General features: G+C 37.8%; 2 protein-coding genes across 2 annotated transcripts in view; one reads left to right on the top strand and one right to left on the bottom strand.

The window, feature by feature from the left end:
• The window catches only part of zbtb16a (zinc finger and BTB domain containing 16a), a 153309-nt gene extending 150183 nt beyond the window's left edge, over positions 1-3126 (top strand). The window contains exon 7 of the mRNA XM_077504978.1: positions 2897-3126. Coding sequence (XP_077361104.1) covers positions 2897-3126 — 230 coding nt within the window. The remainder of the gene's footprint in view (positions 1-2896) is intronic.
• A 12459-nt stretch (positions 3127-15585) lies between these two features.
• htr3a (5-hydroxytryptamine (serotonin) receptor 3A) lies at positions 15586-22251 on the bottom strand. The gene is made up of 9 exons (XM_077505103.1): positions 22179-22251; positions 21652-21815; positions 21495-21539; positions 21294-21403; positions 21046-21215; positions 19823-19983; positions 17765-17975; positions 17453-17689; positions 15586-15887 (listed from the first exon to the last, which is right to left on the bottom strand). The coding sequence occupies exons 1-9, from the start codon at positions 22249-22251 to the stop codon at positions 15586-15588; spliced, it is 1473 nt and encodes a 490-aa protein (XP_077361229.1).
• Between the last annotated feature and the right edge of the window lie 61 nt (positions 22252-22312).

Here is a 22312-nt window from a genome sequence, read left to right as displayed (position 1 = left end):
TTTTAAAGGTACTAATTGTACGTGAAAAATAATGAAAATATAAAATTTATTATAGGCAAAATATTAATGTTTGACTGCCAAAAATGGCTAAATAAGTAAAGTATCCCTTGAAGATTTCAATATTTGCCCCATTTTCTAGACAAAAAAGTTAAAATGTAAAAAAAAAAAAAGTAAAATAAAATAAAAAATGAAAAAAAATAGAATGTTGTGAAAATAGTACTTTTTGTTTTGTTGTTTACAAGAACAAAGATGTATTTTTGGGGATAAAAAGTAGTGATATTAAAGTCAAAATTTAATGAGGTCAGATTTTAACAAATTAATGTGCCATTTCATTCTGGAAAAGATTATCTTTTTCTTTTTTTTTCTAAAGTGATTACTATATTCACGTAAAATACAGTTGTTCTCATAAGTCATTATCTTGTATTATATTACCTTCAAAGCGTAATGGGAAATGTAATGACATTTACTTATTTATTGTCCAAATAATGGGACGACACTATATTCATGAAAAATATGGCTTTTTTCATCGTGTAAGTGATAATAAATTAAAATTAAAGTCAAAGTTTAATAAGGAAATAAAGGTAGCTTTGAACAAGCTTTTTTTCCCTTTTTAAAAACGTTCAAAAATGGCATAGCCACAGCCACTATTTTTTTTTTAAGCACTATAACGTAATTTATCGCAAATGATCTTGCAACAGTCCGCCAAGCTGCAGCCCGCCGACCCCAGTTTGAAAACCCTTCCTCGAATTCACACACGCCACACGTTTCCCATCTCCCTATCAGTAAGGCAGCTGTTAAGCCACACTATCAAGTTAGCCTGTCCAATAATTGGCTCCCACCTCCACACATACATCCAACTCCTTTATGGGGGGGGGGGGGGGGGGGGGCTTCGACGCCTGATAACGAGAGCAAGCGACAAGCTCACCGTCAAAGGCCACCTCACATAAAAGGCAGCCGCTTGATGAATCATCGACAAGTGGCGAGACCACCCCCACCGCACAAGCCGATGCCGGATCAATACCGCCAGGGGAAGGTGGGTGGGTGTGTGTGTGGACTCAGAGGTGGGGTCATTTGCAATTCATTATCAGCCGCTTATGTGAGGCCACCTTGTTTACAGTGCGGTTATCGATATCGGCCGACGTCTATTTCCGCTTATTGGCTTCCTCGCTGCGGTCAACAAGGTCAAGCAGGGGCTGTCGGACGGGTGGGCGTCGTCTGGGAGACGGTCGGCGGCGACCCGATCGTTTGCAATCGCCCCCCCCCCCCCCCCACCCTCAAATGCCACTGGCGAAAGGTCGCCATTTACATGTCTTAAATTGGATCAGCCCCTCGACATCGCACACATCAGCGTTAGCGCAGTTAGCATTGTTTTAGTTAGCATTGTTAGCATGAGCTAAGTGGACTAAAGGCGCTGGAGGCATACGGATTTATTGTGATTGTGTTTATTAACAATGCTGAACACATACTTGTGTTGTCTACTCCAGAGTCTCTACTTGGCTGCAGTGGACACATTCGTGCTTCCCTCAGTCTCATCTTTGATAAAAATTTGTCTCCTTAGCCTGAAAGGTAAATACAGGACATAATCTCAAGCATTTATTAGCGTTTTGATGGATGTGTTTGTATCGCAGTATTTTACTCCATAGTCTCCCCTTTGCTGTCATGCACCATAGTTTTTTTTCGTTTTTTTCCCCCTCAGTCTACTCTTGGCAAAAATTTATGTCCCTACCACTCAAACTAAATACAGTAGAGTTGCCCTTGTAAGGATGCGTTAGTGTGACAGTGTTCGACTCCACAGTCTCCCCTTTGCTGTGGCACGCCGTGTTTTTAAGTCATTTGCTCCCAAAAACGTATAAATGCGTTCTATTTTAAATGTTTTAAGTGTCCCACAGACGTTGTATGTTTTTTTTGTTTTTTTTGTTTTTCTGTGCTCGATCATACAGAACACTTTGATGCAGCCTCTCTACTGCAGGTTAGAACGGTTGAAGCAATTGTAGTTATTACAAAAATGGCCAGCAGGTGGCAGCAGAGTATAAGAGATCAACTGTGGCCATATTGCAAACAAATTGATTTCCCCAGTTCTAAACAGATTTGTGAATAATGATGAAACTTAGCTATATTATAATGCTAATTGCTGCAAAACAGAAACAGATAGAAACATGTTTGGGGTTTTTTCCTGATGAAAGAAGAGACTTTAATCTTCCTTTTGGTAGGTTTCACATTTTTATAGTAATAGAACACAATATTCTGTGGGGCCTTGCAAAATCAGTCAAAATCCAGTAAAACAACCGGGAGTGAAGGGGGTTGCTTCAGTGAAAATGGCTGTGAATTGCCCTCATTCTCCCCTCGGTTAAAAGCTCTTTATTAAGAGGTAAGTACGGTAGGCCATCGTTCTGCTACATTGTTCAGCTTTCTGACTGATGCATATGTGCTACAGTATTTTTTCTCCACAGTCTCTGGTTTCTCACTGCCCTCAATCTCCTCTTGGATAAAATGTTTCCTAACCCTAAAAAGTAATTCAAATCAGACCAATACTGTGCGCTGTTCTTTGTTAGTATTCCAAGTGATGAATTTGTGATGTTGTACTATGTTCTGGTTTTATAGTCCACAGTCTCCGCTTTGCTGCAGCAGCCCAATTTCCAAGTCTCCCCACTGATATGATTTTTTTTTCTTCTCGCCTTGTAAAGTACATAGCGGAGATGCTCACACTCCAACATTATTAATGTTCAGACAGATGCGTTTGCGCTGCAGCATCGCACTCCTCAGTCTCCTTTTCGCTGTCGTGGCTGTCGTGGTTTCTCAGCTAACCAAGAAGTCGGTGTTCTCCTCCATTGGTGTTAGCCGGCAAATGAATTGCTCTTCCTCCTCAGTTGACGTTTGGCTTCCCAACCCCCCTCAGGTGAGAAGCCATTTGAGTGCAAGCTGTGCCACCAACGATCCAGGGACTACTCGGCCATGATCAAGCACCTGCGCACCCACAACGGCGCCTCGCCCTACCAATGCACCATCTGCCTGGAGTACTGCCCCAGCCTGTCGGCCATGCAGAAGCACATGAAGGGCCACAAGCCTGAAGACATCCCTCCGGACTGGCGCATCGAGAAGACCTACCTGTACCTCTGCTACGTCTGACCACATGGGAGGTATTGGGGGGGGCGAGGGGGGGGGGCAGTTATCCCCTTAAGGCGTAAAAAAAAAAAAAATGGGAGGCGACAAAAGACTGATGAGAGCGTCGCGCGTTCTTTTCTTGCGACAGAAGGAAGGGTCCTCCGGGAAAGACTGGCAGAGACGCAAAGTCCTCCGCCGTTAGTTCGGAATCACCGGGTCATACCCGCACACGTGTTACTGTGTTTTTGTTTCGTTGGTTTGTTTATTTTTCATTTCAGGTCGCCTCGTGATGCAAACACGAGCTGCAGGGAAAAGTGTTGCTGCTACAGCGTTGACAGATTCTCAAGGGCTATCAGACCCTGACAAAAATCTGAAATTTCCATCTCGAAACCCGTTGTTGTTTTTTTGTCATTAATTGTAAAGTAAATTCGAATCGCGTGGAAACGATACGGATGTGATTGAAGTTTATTGGAAAAAAAAACTAAACACTTTGTGTTTCGGGTAGTTGCTGTTGCAACTAATATGAGCGTAGATCTCTGCCATGCCAGCCAGGATCAGTACCAAATTGTGTACTTGGTTTTTCTTTAAGAATCAGAGGAATTCCCAGAGTTCCCAATCTAGCAATTTAGTAATACTGGCAGAAAAGGAAATAGCTTCTTCATTGGCCCATGCCCCACCCGTCCACCAAATTTTCAGGTTATACATTAAATAGTTTTTGTGTAATCACGCTAACAAGAAAGTTAAAAAAAAGCCCAAACAATCCAAACATGGTACACCTTTATTGATATCGTTTTTTTATGACGATTCTTTGATTGATCCACTTCGAGATTCTTCATAATCGTGCTAATGAACCTCCTTGGTGCCGTTAGCTCGAATGGCACTTAGTCGACTGCAATATTTTCCAGATTTTTGATTTTCCAATGAGAAATTGATGCAAATGTCGAAACAAAATTCCTGGATCGGCACCCCTTACTTGAGCACCATCCACAGTCATTTTGTTCTTCTTTGGCCCAAATGTTTTGAATATCAGTCGTAATTTAGTCGTAAAAAAAAAAAAAAGAGAGAGACCCATACCGAAAAATTTTTTCTTTATACCTTTTCACAAAGTTCTGTTGAAATCACCAGTTTTCACATCGTCCTGCTAACAAAAAAAAACACACACAAAAAAAAACTAAGAGCAAGCTAACCAGATTAGCATTCAGTAGAGTGGTGACCTTTTCCAAAGCTGAAAAAAAGCACTCATAAAAAAAAAAAAAAAGAAACATTTCTAGATAGTCACATTTACAATAACTGGACCAAAAAAAATTTCTGGTCTTTCCCGATAGCCCCTGAGAATCATCAGCTGATCCGATCGGAATATGCAGTAGATGAACCTGAATGGTGGGTTGGCCGGGAGGGGGAGGGTTTTGTGGGGCGGGGCTACAGTGCTGCTTTTTCTTGTCGGCGTCCTCTGATTGGTCTTCCTGATTCCGGGCGCCAAAAGGCCGACTTGTATTTTGTTCCGCTCTGCATCGTCATCATCATCCATCATCAATCAATATATCACCGCACGTACGACAACAGTTTCTGTTTGATATCAGTCGAGCTTTATATTCACATTTAATCACAGCAATACAACCGCCGCCATCCGCGTATATTCTCTTTCATCTCATACTAACCACAAAATAGACGGACTCGGGAAAGACAAAAATGGCTGCTCTCGAAGGAGTGAATGTCGGAAATGGGGGCGACGCGGCGCTTTCCTAACACGTGAATGTGAAAAGACTTGCACGCCAAGGCTGCGGGATTTCGGATTATTTTCCCCGAATTTCCGAAAAAACGCCAAGCGCCCGGCAAACGAACGGGACATCACTGTTATCCGAGGAAGAGGAAGCGGGAATCGCCGATTTGGACTGCTGGAGTGATTGACAGATGGGGCGGGACCAATAAGGCGACGGATAAACGGACTTCTCTGTGGTTTCATCTCCTCCTTTTCACTTCATTACTTGAATGACCTCATTTTGTGACCTCATCTTTTTTTGTTGTTGTTGTCCCCCGCGTTTCGTGAGCGTCGCCGGTCGCAAAGATGCGTTGCACAGCGTGATGAAGCAGTGTGTTTGTTTGTGTGTGTGTGTACGTTTCAAAAGTGCCGCGGCAGCGATGGGATTTAGTTTGTGCGTGTTACCAAACTTGGTGTTACGATTATTATTATTATTAACCGCGCTTGTTAAAAAGTCCGCAGGTTTGGTCTTTGGATTTTTGTGTTGTTTGTTCGAAAAAGCTACCTCTCTCAGTTCATGTTTTGGTAAAAGCACATTTTTTTTTCATGACTTTTTTTCATCATTGCTACTTCATCTCACGCTTGTGTTGTTGTTTTTGTTTTTTGTTTTTTAATCATTTGTTTTGCTCCTCGAATTTAATAGGCCGTATTTCCTCACATAGTGGCGCCATCGCAAATGATGCCGTGTGTCCTTCTTCAAATAAATGAATGGCCTTTTCCCATCCGGGTTCGTAAGTAAATCTGTTGCTAACCAAAACAGCAGCACCTATTGAGGCAGGTAAAACAGCATTTTGGGTGAATTAAAATGTGGACTCCATGTTTTTTTTCTGTTTTTTTTTTTTGCTTTTCTCATTGAGTGGAATATTTCGTCAGTTCACCGATCGTACGTTTAGTACGTCAGCATTATTTTAACTGATGGCCAATTTTTTATTCACACTTTTTTCCCCACAAAAAAACACCACTTACTCAGGTTTTTAATTTGCTGACTCTCCCGTTAATTCGCTTTATTTATTTATTTATTTTTTACACGATTCCCCCACTTATTTGTTTTTCGTTTAGCGAGTCAACATTTAGCTGCATTTTTTTTTAACTATCCGATCCCCATTTTTTTTTTGGTTTATTTACTTTTTTAACCTGATCCAACCCCTGCTTATTGTATTTGTTGTTTTTATTTTATTTTTTTTATTTTTTTTTACCTGAGCAAAAACCTGACCCCGATCACCACTTGTTCGTGTTGACCTCATCCCTGATTATTTGATTATTCACGTTTTCCATTTACTGCCTATTATTGTTTTTTTTTGTTTTTTTGTTTTTTTTTTAAATCCCAGTGACGGGGACGAACGTTTGCAAGTGTTTGCAAAGTTAGCGAATGTTGATTTCTCATCAGGGTTCGTTCAAGGCTGCAAAATTTGCTTTTTCTTGTCGTCATTGTTCTTGTTGCAACAAGATAAAAAATGCAAACATTTGCAGAACGTTTCGTGAACATTGCGACCTTGAACGAATCAACATTTGCAACCTTCGCAAAATGTTCGTCCCCTCAATGGAATATAATCATGTTTCTTTGTTTGTTTATTCACCTTAGCCGACTGTGTTATATTTGCGTTTTTAGTTGATCAGATCTGCGTTCATTTGGGGGTTTTTTTCATTGTTTTTCATTCATTATTAACTTTTTCTAAACACGGCTAATTTGCGTTTTGTTGTTTTTTTAATACCGAAAACTAGATTTTTCACTCAGATCACTACATATTAGTGTTTTTTTTTTGTTTGTTTTTGTTTTACCTTATCTCCCCTGGTTATTAGTGTTTTTAATTTACCTGATTCCTTGTTTCTTTTTTTCATGGCAATAATAAGGTAGCGTCAATTACATGCAAGCCACTATATGAGGAAATGAAGCAAAAATCAGTCAAATAATATCCACGGTAAAGTTTGACCGGACAAGAGGAACGTCGTCCAAGAGAACATTTTGGAATGGAGAAAAAAAAAAGCAATTTTGAAGCCTTAAGTGATGCGCAACGGATGGAGGAAGATGCGAGGAAAAAAAAAAAAAAGCACCGTTGCTTGGTGGGTTCAAAAAGGAACGTCGACACTTGAACATATGTGAATAGACTGACTCGTAGTTTTGTAATGTGAACGGTGGATCAAAAGGTGCTGGAGGTTGTTTTTTTTTTTTTTTTTTTTTTGGGGGGTTTTGCAGCGTGCGATGGACAATTGGACGTTTAGTAATCATTGAGGAACATAAATTTGAAAAAAAAAATGTAATCCTGAATGAGAGCCAACAGAGGCTATTTGATATTTAAAAACAAAAACAAAAAAAACAAATTGTGATATTTTTGTATTGCGTGTCAGTCCTGTTTATTTTTCTGTGGAGAGTTCGAGCAGGGCACATTTCTTCTTTTTTTTTTCTTTTTTTTTTGTCTCCTCTGGGTGTAGTTTTTGCCTTGCTCCTCTTTGATATTGTGTGAAAATATTGTAATAATGATGATAATAATAATAAGTGTTGCTTTCTGGATGTCAATTGCATTGTAGGTGAAGGACTAAAAATCTTATCGCCAATGTTTTGGGGTTTGTTTTGGTATGTCACAAAAAAAAAAAAAAAAAAGTACTTGTCACTCACCATCCAATCAATCAAACTTGACCGTGGGCGTGTTATTATAATTTTTATTTTGTACTTAAAAAAAAAAAAAAAAGAAGAAGAGGGGATGGCACGTCCCGTAACACTGTGAGCGGAGCGGTTTGGGGATTTATTTTTTTATTTTTTATTTTGTTCTCACAACACCACCCGCAAATAACAACAGCAAACTCTAACATTATCCACAATGCAACACTTCCCCGTCACGTCAGTTGGTCACATGACCCCGCCCCTCCTTCAAGTCATCCTTCTCTGAATGTTTTCGACTTTGTTCCGTGCGCGTGATTGCGTGTGTAGCTGTGTGCGTGCGTGTGCGTACTGGTGGGGAAAAAAATGCACTAAATCACATACAAAACTTTGATGCTATGCCACTGTTTTGTTTTTTTTGTCTTTCTATGTTGGAAAAAAATATATCTCTATAGAGACGTTGGCATTGATGTAGTTCTTCCCTCAGTGTTCCTCGCCGATGTTTTTTCCCGTATTCTTTGTGTGCCTAAACATGGAAATTGTTGGAAAAAAAAGACGTGTACCGTTTCTGTATTTTCAGATTATTTTTTTTTGCAAAAAAAAAAAAAAATGAAAAAAGAAAATGGTCTGCCAGCAGCCATGGGATGCCATGACTCACTTATGTTATTTTTTTTTTAAATTCAGAATTAGAGGGCTCTTAATGCTATTGATTTAATAGCTTCTTAATTTTCCATTACATTCAGCAAAAAAATAGCAAAATTGATGAAAAATTTGAAATTTGATGATTAAATACAGTGGCACCTTGAGGTACAAGTTGTTGTTCCTGTTGTTTTTTTACATACGAGACATACAAGTTTTTTGGGGGGGGGGGGCGGGGGGATTTTTTTATATACAAGACATACAAGTTTTTTGTTTTGTTTTTTTCTTTTCTTTTTAGATACAAGATATACAAGTTGTTTTTGTTTTTGTTTTGTTTTTACATACAAAACAAAAGTTTTTTTTGTTTTTGTTTTTGTTTTTAGATAGAAGACATGCAAGCTTTTTGTTGTTGTTTTTTTACATCCAAGACATACAAGGTTTTTTTTGTTTATTTTTTACATACAAGACATACAAGGTTTGTTTTTTTTTTTTTTGTTTTTTTTTGGGGTTTTTTTACATACAAGGTCAGTCAACTGAACTCCCTCCCTCGCTCATCACTAAACATAATTTTTTTTTTAGAGAAATACAATGTCAATAGTTTCAAAACAAAACAAATATTGTCTCTTAGCTTAATGCTAACAGCCAATGCAAAAGGCCATAAAAGGGCTACTGAATAGCATCTACTGTGGTCTGAGTGGCAACCCACTTTGACATATAAAGTATCAATGCTCGCACGTGATTTTTATTCTTTACCATCTGCAAAAAAACAAAGATTAATATTACTGCAGCTTACTAAGCTGTGACCGCCTCCTCATTTGCATTACACTGCCCCCGGTGGCCATGGCGCGCACACACACACCAGAAGGAGCGGTACGATATCCGCTGAATTGAAGCAAAAATGAGTCGAAAACTTTTTTTTGTTTGTTTGTTTTATGACTTGAGTGACTTAAGCTTCCGGGATATCTCAAGGTACCACTGTACTTTTGACTGAGATTTTTTATTTTTTTTGTTGACATGATGCATTCAGGGTGTGTGGGTAAAAAAAAAAAAAAAGAAAAGAAGCACTCATGGCATCCCTGGAGTGGGCACTTGAACGTGTATGTGTTTTTGGTGTGGTGTTTCTTCTGGCCATTTCACGCCCACGTGCCGTCGAGGTCTCCATGTACGTTAAAAAAGAAAATTGAAAAAAATGTAATTACAAAAAAAAGAAAAAAAAGAAGAAAGCACCAAGTTATTTTTTTATCTTAGCACTGAGGACCAACAACTTTGCCCCAATCGGACCAAGCGTAACAATTTTTTTTTCCCTAATTGGTTATGTTCTTTCTTTTTTTTTCTCTCCTCCTCCATTTTGGTGGCAGCACAAGTGCCAGTCAAGAAGTTGCTCTATTATTAAGAAATCTAAAGACGATAGTGTTTCTTTTTTTTTTCGATGATTATTATTATGATGAAGATGATTTGAATTGTTATAGTTTTTGTCTACCTCAGCACCTAATCTTAGCCTAATCTTAGAAGGTGCCCAATTATTATTTTTTAAATTGTTTTTCTTTTATTTTTTGTTCTTGATGTTTTTTTTTCTTATTGAAATTTGCATTAGAGCTTTGCAAAAAAAAAAAAAAAATGAAAAGGTCCTTTGTCTTTTCCAGCGACAATGTGCGATTTTTTTTTTTTCTTCACAACTCCCCGCTGTGGCAATATGTTTTCATATGTCTCGCCACCGTCTGTTAATACAGAGTTATGTTGTTTATTTTTGGGTTTATTTCCATGTAGAATCAGACACATATCTTTGTAACATTTCAGTGTTCTCTAATGGAGTGTGAAAAAAAATGAAATAAAAAAAAAAATGCTGCAGGTCCTTCCATGTTGTCACTAAAGTCGTCAATGTTGTGCCTTTTTGATCGTGGAAAAAAAAATATTAAAGGAGTTTTTGTTTTGTTTTTGGTTTCACATTCTACTAACAGTATATTGTCTTTTTTTGTAGTGGATTGATTTTGTTTGTTTGTTTTTTTTATTTATGGGTTTCATTATAAAAATCAATTGTACACACAGGAAATAAACAATGGACTTTATGTCAGTTGTCTTAGCACTCTGACTGGCTTTGTTTCCTTAATTTTACGACAACCATAATTTTTAATTATCTCCACACTCATTCCTACTAATCACAATTACAATAGTAAATACATTTTCCCCCCCACACTCGTGTGTATTTTTTATATAAATGTAAGAGTCGGAGTCACTTTTATATTTGAAAAAATACAGCAAAATAGATCAAACTCAGAATTTTATTTGCAAATGTAAAAATACTGTACTTGAGAATTGTATTTTTTGTTAGTAACGGTACATATCTGAGAATTATAATATCTGACAACTAATCAATCTTTTCAAATGAGTAAAGTAAAAGTCGCTAGTGGTACGCAGACTCCCTCTAGTATTAAACAAACACTGCTTGACGCCAGTTCCGTTGCATTTTACGTTTGCCAGATCTCTAAAACGGCCAATTAATTTTAATAAAATTTAAATTTAATTTTGAGAAACAATACATTTCATTGAAGTAATAAATATTAAACAATAAATACTTTGAACATATAGGCTTTCTGCACGACTGTATATTAAATGTTGATCAAAACCGTACAATGTTTTATTTTATGTGATACTTTATGTAAAAAATATTTTATAAAACACTAGTCATACCACTTATCTGTAATATTTATGTTAGTGGTACTGTATTGTATCTAACTCGGCTCAATTGGATTAACTAATCAATTATAAGTCAAAAGCTGACGGCTAATATTTAAAAAAATATATATTTTATACTCAACAAAATACAAAACAGAAGGTTTAACAATTCATGTCAAATTAAGTTTTTCAAGTTATGTACGCGCACGCGCAGATTACATCAAGCGTGTGGAAGGCGACAAACAGGAAAATGGCGTCACCTGCGGGAGAAAAATGGAAAAAGAAAGCTGTCTACTTTGTTCAGTTGATTTTAAACATTTTCTCTACAATCTAAGATGCTTGACAGGTCAGTCATGTGATTTATACTACTTTATTATTGTCATTGTTACGTCTTCTTTGTTCCCGGGCAACTATGCTAGCTAGCTTTTGCTTTAGCTAGTTAGCATCTAGCTACGACATTATTTTATACTATTTTACTTCGTAATTGCCCAGTTGACCCAGCATCCCCATTTTAGCATTTATTCTTGGTATTCTTTGGGGGGGAGGGATTGATATAGTTTAGCTTAATGTGGCGCTTGGGGATGTTTTAATTAAGGTAAAATAACCTTTCTGAAAATAATAAATTATTATATAAAATATTGAACAGTTTAGCGTCATTAAAGTGAGCTGTCAAACTGACGTCATTTGACAAGGAGTTAAAGTTTTGACAAGTTGTCAGTATTAAAAAGTGATAGCTGTCCTCCCCCGACTGTCTCAAATCAAAGCGATCCGCTTGTCATTCGCTCGCCATGTCGCGTTTTTGTTCGTTTGAGCTGCTTTTGACAGGAAGCGAGTGAAGGAAGAGTCGCTGAAAAGGTGTTCACCGCTCATGCTTTTGATGTTATTGTAGCTGATTATGAGGAAGGGGAACTGGAGTCAAGTGTGCGTCATCATCACCAGCCTTCTGTTCGGGACCTTTGACCCACATTCTTTAAGGGTGACTTCACTGGTAAATGTACCATTTATTTAAATTACCATACTTTTTTTCTGAAATAAGCAATGTTTTGTTGCAGGTGTTTTAAGGCTGATGATTCCGTTTTTGTTTTTTTTGGTACAAAACAAGAAAATGTTTCAAGGATACTTCACTTATTTAACCCATTATAGCAATAAAAAGTTAATATTTTGTCAATAATTAATTTGATACTTTCATTATTTTTCACATACAATTAGTACCTTTAAAAACATATTTTGCAACTTGCTGTCGACTGAAAATGACATCACAAGGGCTCAGGTAACCAATCACAGCTCTTCTGTTTTCTCGGTTTGGTCATGTGACATTCACAAACTGAGCTGTGATTGGTTACCCGAGCCCTGTGACGTCATTTTCAGTCAACAGCAAGTTGCAAAATGTGTTTTTAAAGGTACTAATTGTACATGAAAAATAATGAAAATATCTAATTTATATTATAGGCAAAAGATTGTTTGACTGACAAAAATGGCAAAATCAGTAAAGTTTCTCTTTAAGTATTTATAAATATTAAGACCAATTATGTAAGTTCCTTTTGGACTAAACAGAATGTATAATACTTTAGATTTATAATAATATATATTTATTATTTTATGTGCAGTAGGATGATCATTTATTTATTTTTGTGCAAAACAAGAAAATGTTTAAATGTAAAAAAAAAAAAAAACAAACACAACAGATATTAAGACAAAATTCTTTGAAACTATGCTTTTTTATTTTTTTATTTGTATTTTATTTTATTTTTTTAACTGTCCTAGAATAAAGTGTAATTGCACCTCCACTACATTAGGGGGCAGTGGCGCTCTCATTATTGGCAGAGTGTGCGCAGGGAGCATTCGCTCGGTGGTATATATATATATATACTGTGCTCCTGAGTTAATGTTGGTGATCAGTTTGAATGCATTATTATCTTTTGATTTTATGTAATTTTATTTTTCCGTATCATATGGTTTGACATGGTCGGTCAAAAAATGTTTATAGTTTAATTAAGGATTTAATTTTATTTTTGAATTTCAGATGCACTAAATCTTTTCTGTTACAGTTAAAGCTATTCTTTGTTGTAAGTTGGTCCATATTTTCTTTTTTATTATTCTCTTATACGTTAATACGGATACAGTGTTATGCAGAGGTGTGCTTATAACAATTTTATAGACAAATGATACTATTTATAATCGCATGAGGGGGCGCAAGATGTTTTCTTCTTACTAGGGGGGGCATGACAGAAAATAATTGAGAAGCACTGAACTAGAGTCACTTCTGCTTGCAGGAACACAGCCCAAAGTGTAACGAGAGAAAAAAAAGAAAAGAAAAAAAAGAGTGCGCATAGTAAATATAAAAGTACGTTATGGGACCTTGATTTAGGAATGTAATTTTTTCTACAACCAAGCTCGTAACTCAAAGTACGTAAATGAATATTCCACATTGAAGTTCCATTTCTGAGCCTTTTTGTTTTGAAATAGTGTTTGTGAGGAATAACGTTGCAAAGGTTTGTAGGCATTTTCATGTGGAAATGACACATGGCATATTTTCAATTGTGTCAATGTCATATAATGCACAGTACACTGAAATCATTTTATTTCATTACAAGACACTTGAACAAAATCATTTTCAACATTCTTAAGTGAATACAACCAACCCAGTTTCTCATTCATTTGGAAGGGCTTCAATGTAGTAGTCCACAGCGCCGCTTGGTGGCTGGGTGGGAGAACTACGGCATTCTCAGCAGGGGCAGCATGATAAGACTTCTTTGTCAAGTTTTCACATGGATAGAGTGTTCAATTCATCACATAGGGATTAATAATGTGCCAGTTTAGGCATAAAATTGTGTGTGTGTGTGTGTGTGTGTGTGTGTGTGTGTGTGTGTGTGTGTGTGTGTGTGTGTGTGTGTGTGTGTGTGTTGGGGGCGGGGTTAAAGGATACTCGACTAATTGAGCCATTTTCAGCAGTAAAAAGTTGATATTTTGTCTATGATTAATGTGGCAGCTTCATTATTTTTCATGTACAATTAGCACCTTTAAAAAGTATTTTTTCTCCTTGCTGTCGACTGATGATGATGATGATGATGACATCACCTGTGCTGAGGAAATAGGTAACGGCCAATCATGGCTCAGTTTACGGACCAAACCCAGAAAACAGGTGAGCCATGATTGTCCGTTACCTACTTCCGCAGCACAGCTGATGTCATCTTCAGTCAACAGAAGTAAAAAAAAAATACTTTTTAAAGGCATTAATTGTACATGAAAAATAATGAAGTTACTACATTAATTTTCAACAAAATACTAACTTATTACTGGTGAAAATGGCTCAATGAGTCAAGTGTCCCTTTAGACAGATTCAGATTTTATAAATGGGCGACAAGTGGACAAATACACACAGTGTAAAATCACATCATGATAGTCATTAAGTTTTTTACACTACTTTGGTAAGTTTTGTTTTTACAGTTTGTACATGCATAAATTAATCACCAGTAATGCATGATGGTTAAATAATTGTGACTTGATGCTGTACAGTCTCTGTATCCTTTCACATATTGGCACTGACCCTAATGACTAGGGATGTAACGATATCCAAACATCACGATTCGATATTATCACGATGTGAAAGTCACGATACGATAATTATCACGATATTGTGGGGAAGTTGGCGATACAAAGAGAGCCACAATATTGTAAAAAATAAAATAAAATAGCTCATGCTAAATAAAAAAAAACAATGTTGTGCTTTTGTACATGACAGCAATGCATATAATCAAACTACAATCTCTAATAATACTTAATATTGAGGTACTTGCTAATGCACGCACACATTGAGTTGCTCCACATATTGACTCGCTAAACAAGCATATTATGTGCCCCTTCATCTGATCATTAGCGTGGATTTTAAACATCGAAGGGTCAAAACATGCCTTGTGAAAATTAAACTTCACTAAAGAAAAACTAGCCACCAGAAGGTGCAAGAACTGCATGGAAATCAAACTTTTTCAACAGATCTGTTGCTTTTAATATCGTGACATGACGACCACGATATATTGTGGCAGTTTTAATATCACGATATTGCCGTTATCGTTACATCCCTACTAACAACATGACGTGAATAATGTGATGCAATGCTGTTGGATAATCAAACATTTGAGTTAATTGTTGCTGATATTCCCACATATGTTATTGTGATTTTTATTCTCCACATTTTTTTGCCGCGTAACAACTCCCACATAATACTTCCAATTTACATTGTTCAAATTTCAACTAGCTTCAAAAATTCACGCCTTCCTGGGTATATAGTATATCGTCTGATTCCACATTACTAACAGTATTTGCTCAATTTAACATTTAATATCAACTTTTCCCCATTCATTTTCAATGGGACAGACATTGAACTTTTTCTAAGTATCGCTTTCCACATGGCACAGTTGGTAAAAACGCATTGTCCAGTAACCAGGAGGTTATAATTTTAGAATTTCATAATTTATCTCTCAATTGGCTTCATAAGCATTCTACATGCATTCAAACTCTTAGCATTCAGCTTTCAGCATTCCCACGCAATTTCTCCAGAAATTGCACTCAGTCTAGTTACTTTTGCTGTTTATCCAAATCATATTAATAAGCACACAACGAAACAGCGATGCCTTATGTCTGTGGACATCCCAAAGCTGGAAAAAATCATTGCACCTCATGGAACTGGCCAAATTATTTTTAGTCAAGCCAACTGGGTGTTGCCGACTCGCCACCTCTTGCAAGTGTCCCCGAACTCTGAGCAGACTGCCGTGTCGTTTTTGCAACTTTCCGCGGAGCGACCCGAACCTTCCCATCGTCAGGCCACCTGCCACACAGACCACAGTGTGCCCAGCGTGATGCTGTAGGCCACCACGGCCACCAGGTAGACCCTGAAGAGCAGCACGTCCAGCACGTAGCCCACCTGCAGCCACTCCTTGGCCACCTCGTTGCCGCGGTCCCGTTTCTCCAGGAAGTTGCGTATCGCCGTCACCTCCTGCAGGATGTTGCTGACGACGGGCGGCGACGGGTCCCTGGGGGGCGGCAAGCCCCGACCCAACAGGGCCGCCTCCCTCTCGTGCTGCCGGCCGAGCTCGCAGGTGTGGTGGAGCCGACACTGGACTGACGAGGATGAAGATGGATGACGGCAAGTTTAACTGTCACACGCTCCTCCGTTTAAAAATAAATCAAATAGTGTTTCCTCGTTTATTGCGGGTTCATCTTTCGCGGCCTCGCTGCTTCGCGGATTTCTAATGCAGCGTGTGTTTTTTTTGTTTGTTTGTTTTTTACGTGCTTTTTCTTTTGTTTATTTTTTTGAGTCTTTGCACGGCCGTATCTCTCAAACACGACGTCCAACCGGGGACATACGGACATCCGTGGATTCGTCTCGCCGAGACCTTTTCAACGGTGTCAGCCCCATCGCCCCACGACATTGCATTACGGAGATAGAAAATATATAATGTGCTGTATAATAAGTAAATTTAAAAAAAACATACTTTTAATGGAATAAAATTAATAAATGGAAAAAAAAAAACCAAATCATTCATAATAAACTAAAAATCATACCAAAATGAAAAAAACATATAATCAATTTAAAAAAAATATACTATGCTGTATAATCAGTAAATTAAAAAAAAACCAACAACATACTTTTAATGGTAAAAATAATTTAAATGAAAAAACATATATGATGAATGAAAAAGCATATATGATGAATGAAAAAGCATTTATAATAAAGTAAAAATCATACCAAAGCGAAAAAATATCTAACAAACGAAAAAATATATATAATTAACTTGATATATTTTTTTTTTTTTTTTTTTAAATAACGCAGATTTCCATGATTGCGGGTATTTTTTAACACCCGCGATAAACGAGGGAAAACTGTTATCGATACCGACTCGATTTTCCTTTTCAAGCCCAATATCGATTTAAAAAAAAAACATTAATTTATTAGTTAAATATGTCCTTTTTTCCCATAAATTCTTAAGAAAACTTTTTTTGCATCTTTGTTCTTATTTACTGTTCACATGAATTTAAAAGTATTTTCTTACATTTATGGAAGACATGACCTCTATTATTTTACGACAACTCAGAATATTTTTTAGATTATATTTATTAGATTATGAAAATATTTTCATCTCATCCTTGCTGATGATTGTCAATGTTTGTGTAACTCTTAACACATTACTTTCATGAATAAACGTAATCATTTGACTAGTTACGGCCTCCGCAAAATTGACTTTATTATTAAAATGTAATATTTGTGCAGTTTTACCACGGCCACTGACATTTAAGAAAAAATAATGATCCATGAATAATTGACATTGGATTGAACTGAACTCTTGTGAATCAAAATCGAATTGATTGAGGAAATTAGAATGGATACCCAGCCTGAATGAATACAGTGCAGTTCGCGAGTTATGTTAAAACTCTTCATGTGAACCGAAATATCCGACATGACAATACTGATAATTTGGACGGTGTGAAATGAGAGTGAATGGTTGTGTATTTCTGTGCCCTGCAACTGACTGACGAGAGACGTGATGAGAAAATGGATGAATGAGCAAATTGAAACTGAAATATGAACCGAACCGTGACCTGAAATCTAAGACACAATTTCAAAACAGTATTTTTTGTTGTTGTTGTTATTGCATACCAGACAACACGTATCGCCAGAATCTCACCAGTCCCATAGTTGTTGTCCTTGTAGTCGTCCATATCTGAGCCCTGCGAGGACAGTCTGGAGCACAGCCGGTGCTTCTTGTGGATGCAGAAGAGGGCCGGAGCTCTCTCCAGGACCAGATACCTCAGCCAGTGGGGCACGGGGGGCTGCAGTTCCTGCTTGTGCACCAGACGCACGATCAACACCGTTTCCGTCAGGCTGATCACCAGGAGGGCCATGCAGACGACGAAATACACGCCTACGACACAGAAGTCAGTGAAACGGACAAACAAAATGGACCCCGGACAGGTGGGTGTGGTCGTCACTCACTCACCTATTAGTGGCGTTCCAATGGCGGTGGCAGGCAGAGTGTCGGATACGATGATGAGGAAGACTGAGTATCCCAGCAGCAAGGTGATCTTGAAAGAAACTCTCTCGCCGCTGTCGGGGGGCAGATAGAAGCCCACGATGTCCATCACCATCAGGAAGATGCTGGGCAGCAACAGGTTGACCGTGTAGAATAATGGCCGCCGACGGATCACCACCTGGTAATATTTCTTTGGACTTTATTTCAATAAACATCTTTTTGTGCTGTATACACCTGAGCGCAGTGGAGATTCAAAGAAGCTTCCATTTTAGTCACAAATGTATCTTGATAACGACTAACAGTTCGCCAACTTCCTCTCTAAACTTAATAGCTTTATAGCAGAAGGCTAATTTTTAATAGTTTCTTGATGGGTTGGTTTTGACATGTTTAATAAAGTCCAATAATTTGAAAGTTCCCCCTGCGTTGTTCAGTTTTTTGAGTGCGCTTGGACCAAAAACGGTTGGACATCCCTTAATTGCATTACTGCCGTAAAGCCAACGGGAAATCGTCTTTCAAACCTGTATAAAAGGAAACTCAAGTGTATTGTAACACAATTTGCTAGTGAGGCACCCATATAACCACAAGATGGCTCAAGGCGGAGTCGGCAATGTAACGACTAGGAATGCAACGATAAGCGCGATATTATGATATCAAAACTGCAACAATGCCGTCATCGTTATGTTCCCAATATTTAAATTCAATACATCTGTTAAAAAATAAAATAAAATGTCAGGTTGATTTCCATTTGTGCAGTTCTAGCACCCTCTCGTGGCTAGTTTTTTAGTGCAATTTAATTTTCTTTAGGGATGTTTTGGCCTTTCTATGTTTAAAATCTACACTAATTGTCAGATGAAGGGGCACATAATATGCCTATGAAGCAAGTCAATATAGGAACTCAATGTGTGCGTGCATTAACAACCTAACATAATAATAACATAATAATAATAATAAAGCATAATAATAATAAAATAACGATGTTATGAACAAAAGCGCAATATTGTGCTTTTTTTTTGGTATTTTTTATTTTTTATTTTATTTTTTATTTTATTTTATTTTTATTTATTTTTTTATTATTATTATTTTTTTAAATGTGACCTTTTTAAAATATCGCCAACCACCTCACAATATTGTGATAAGTGTATCGTGAGCTTCATGTCGTGATAATGTCATATCCACTGGTCGGCCATTTTAGGATAAGGGACTGCTCTGGTTCATTGTGCTGTAGTCTGCGGTACGTTGGATGATTTAATCATTTAAATACTCTCAACTTGCAAAATTCTTGACAGATTTTTTTTTTTAGCATGGCATAGTTGTGTCATCGTGACATATTTAATAGGGATATAACGATAACGGCAAGATCGTGATGTTGCGATATTAAAAGTGCCACAATTTTGTCGTCGTCATGTCACGATATTAAAAGCGGCACATCTGTTGAAAAAGTCAGGTTGATTTCCATTTGTGCAATTCTAGCACCCTCTGGTGGCTAGTTTTTTAGTGCGGCTTTCACAAGGCATGTTTTGGCCCTTCTATGTTCTACACTAATGGTCAGATAAAGGGGAACATACAGTAATATGCTTGTGAACAGAGTCAATATTTGGAGGAACTCAATGTGTGTGTGCATTAGCAAGTAAATGCCTCAATTAAGTGTTATTAGAGATTGTAGGTTGTTTGTATGCATTGCTATTATGTACAAAAGCACAATATTGTTTTTCTTTTAAGTATGAGCTCACTTTTCACAATATTGTGACCTTTATTTAATATTGCCAACCTCCCCATAATATTGTGATATTGTATCGTGATGTTTGAATAACGTTACATCCCTAATATTTAACAAGAAAATCGGTTACAAATTTGGGAGAGTTGAGAAATCGATCCGAAATCCATTGACTGTAATGTTATGAGTTAGCAATCAGCACTGTCCAAAGATGGCCGCCCTGTGGTTATGTTTCTTCCCAATTGGCTCTCATTTGTAGATGAGCCATCTAGTGTTTTGTACATAAATATGATTGAATTTGATGAACTCACATGAAACTTCATCTCGGCATAGTAATCGTCGTCGTCCACGCTGAAGATTTTGTAGTTGGACAGAATGTGCAGCAGCTCCCACTCTCCTTGGTTCATGAAGACGCTCTTGTCCTCCCTCAACTCCTCGGGGCTGCGCATCAACGTGATGTTGATGTCATCAACTGCCGATCGAACACAAATGTCAAGAGCAGCGTGAGACCGTCATGGCAACATCTCGCCCCCGTTCAGTAAGGCGTCTGCTTTCGGAGCACACAACCCAGCAGGGGCCAGGCAGAACATGAAGCTCCGACTCGGGGATGGCGAGAAGCCTGGGAGTTTTCAATTTGGTTCGTTTGTGGAGAGTGACCGTGCTGCATCAGCACACGCCTCAACATGAAGCTAGTAAAATGACAGTTTATCAAGAAATTCAGTCATCCAAGACTTATCTCAGCCAAGGAGTCATGTTGCCTTTAATTGCAATTACAGTAGAAGCCCCTCAAAAATGAACAAAATGATCAACGAGAAAAAAAAGAAAAAGAATTCATCATCACCCCATCAGGGTTATTATAGATTTTAGTTCGTTTTTATTTCATTTTGTGTTTTGTTTTTTAAATTTAGTTAGTTTTAATTAGTTTTCAGGGTGGTTCTTTTAGTTTTTATCGGTTTTCGTTTTTTTTTTTTTTTTTTTTTTTAATGCTTAGTTTGAGTTAGTTTCAGTGCTAGTTTTTTTTGTTTTGTTTTTTTAATGTGTATTACTTGTGCAATATTTAATAAACATGGTTAAATGCAAAAATACATTTCTCACCTAGCGAAGGTACTTTTCTATTAGCTGCTGCTAGATGACGTCACTTCTGTGTAACACACTTTCAAACGTCTTTATTCCGGTTAATATCGAAATAAATATAGTTCAAATCACATTTAAATTCATCCCCAAAGGTTCATGTATTAAATTAATAACCAAAGACTAAAACAATGGACATATTTTCTTTAATTACAGTTAGTTTTAGTTAGATTGGTAAACCTAAAATGTAGTTTGTTAGTTTTCGTTATTTAAAAAGCTTTTTCCGTTTTTATTTTATTTCGTGAACAAGATTGTTTTTTTTGTTTGTTAGTTTTTCGTTTACTAAAATAACTTGCACCCCATCACCTAACTACCAAACGGGTAGCTAATTCCCCTTGAGTGGCTGTAAGTCATTGTGTCTGTTGAGCAGCAACTACACACGATTGACGTGAAACGGCCGTACTTGTATGGAGCCAACTCTGGAAGGTCAGGCTGCATTTCTGGACATCAAACGGGAAGTTGTAGATGTTGAGCGTGCAGGCGGTGACCACCTGGATCGGCTTGTAGTTGCGCACCAGCCCATCGTGGGTCACGTACACGTACGGTATGTCGGGAGACTTCCCCACGTCCACGCTGTTTCGACAGGCAGATGTCACAAATGACGACGTCGCTGGCAAGTGCGGAAGAATCGACAAAGAGAATCGGCCTTACAACTCGTTGATGAGGATATCCGGCACCCACACGTTGGCAGTCGGTAGAGAAACTTGCTTGACCTCGTCAAAGTCTTCGGGATTCCAGACCAGGAATTCATCGGTCCATGACTTGAAGGTTCAAAATGGGAGAGTCTTAATGGAACCACTACAGAACATTTAATAGCAACACTGAGAGCAACTTTGCATGTTGACTGTTTACCTGTCTGTACCACACATACGTCGTCAAGACCTGGTTCTTTTCATCCTGATGAATCATAGAAGAAAATTCCTTTCACACTGATCATAATATTCAATGTGCTAGTTTGAATATCTGTTCCTATTAAACAGCATTTGGAGACAATAGCGCACATCCTCACCACGTTGAGGATGGAGTAAACCATCAAGTCGATGGCCACCAGGGTGGACGTCCGCCAGTCTTTCACGGGTCGAACCCCTTTCTTGTAGCCAGCACTCAAAAACTCAGAGAGGCGCACCAATGTGGCGTTGGCGAATCGGCCGGTGCTGCTGCCCACTTTCTTCGCTGAAATGGTTTTCAACAATCGTCTTATTATTAGAACTGTCCTTCCGGAGGAAGTCAATTGACACTTATTAAAATCATTTATTAATATCATTTGTATTGGATACGATTTATTGCATATATTGTATTAAGTCACTGACCAATGCCAACAATGTAAACATTTTCTTCCACACTTTCTACCAACTCTGACTTCATCTGTGTTTTTCTTTACGACATTTTTAGTTGTACTTCAACCTGACAAATAAGACGGCTAGAATATCAAATGTCATATCTTCCTATAAATTAAATGAAGACTTTACAGGGATAGTCATTTACCAGAGCCTTTCAAACAGATATGAGAATTTCGAGAAAAAAAAAGTTCTGTACCTGTGCAAGTTCTTGATGTCCCTTGAATAACAAAGAAGAGAAGCAGCGTAGTCCAGGCTGATGTTGGTCTCATTGCGATCGTTCACCTGCGACTTCTCGCCGCGCAATGAAAATCTTGTTAGCGTCGCCCGGCT

Source organism: Festucalex cinctus, chromosome 18, assembly GCF_051991245.1.
Source record: "Festucalex cinctus isolate MCC-2025b chromosome 18, RoL_Fcin_1.0, whole genome shotgun sequence".
NCBI classification, from domain to species: Eukaryota; Metazoa; Chordata; class Actinopteri; order Syngnathiformes; family Syngnathidae; genus Festucalex; species Festucalex cinctus.
This window is presented reverse-complemented; position numbering and strand designations above follow the sequence as displayed.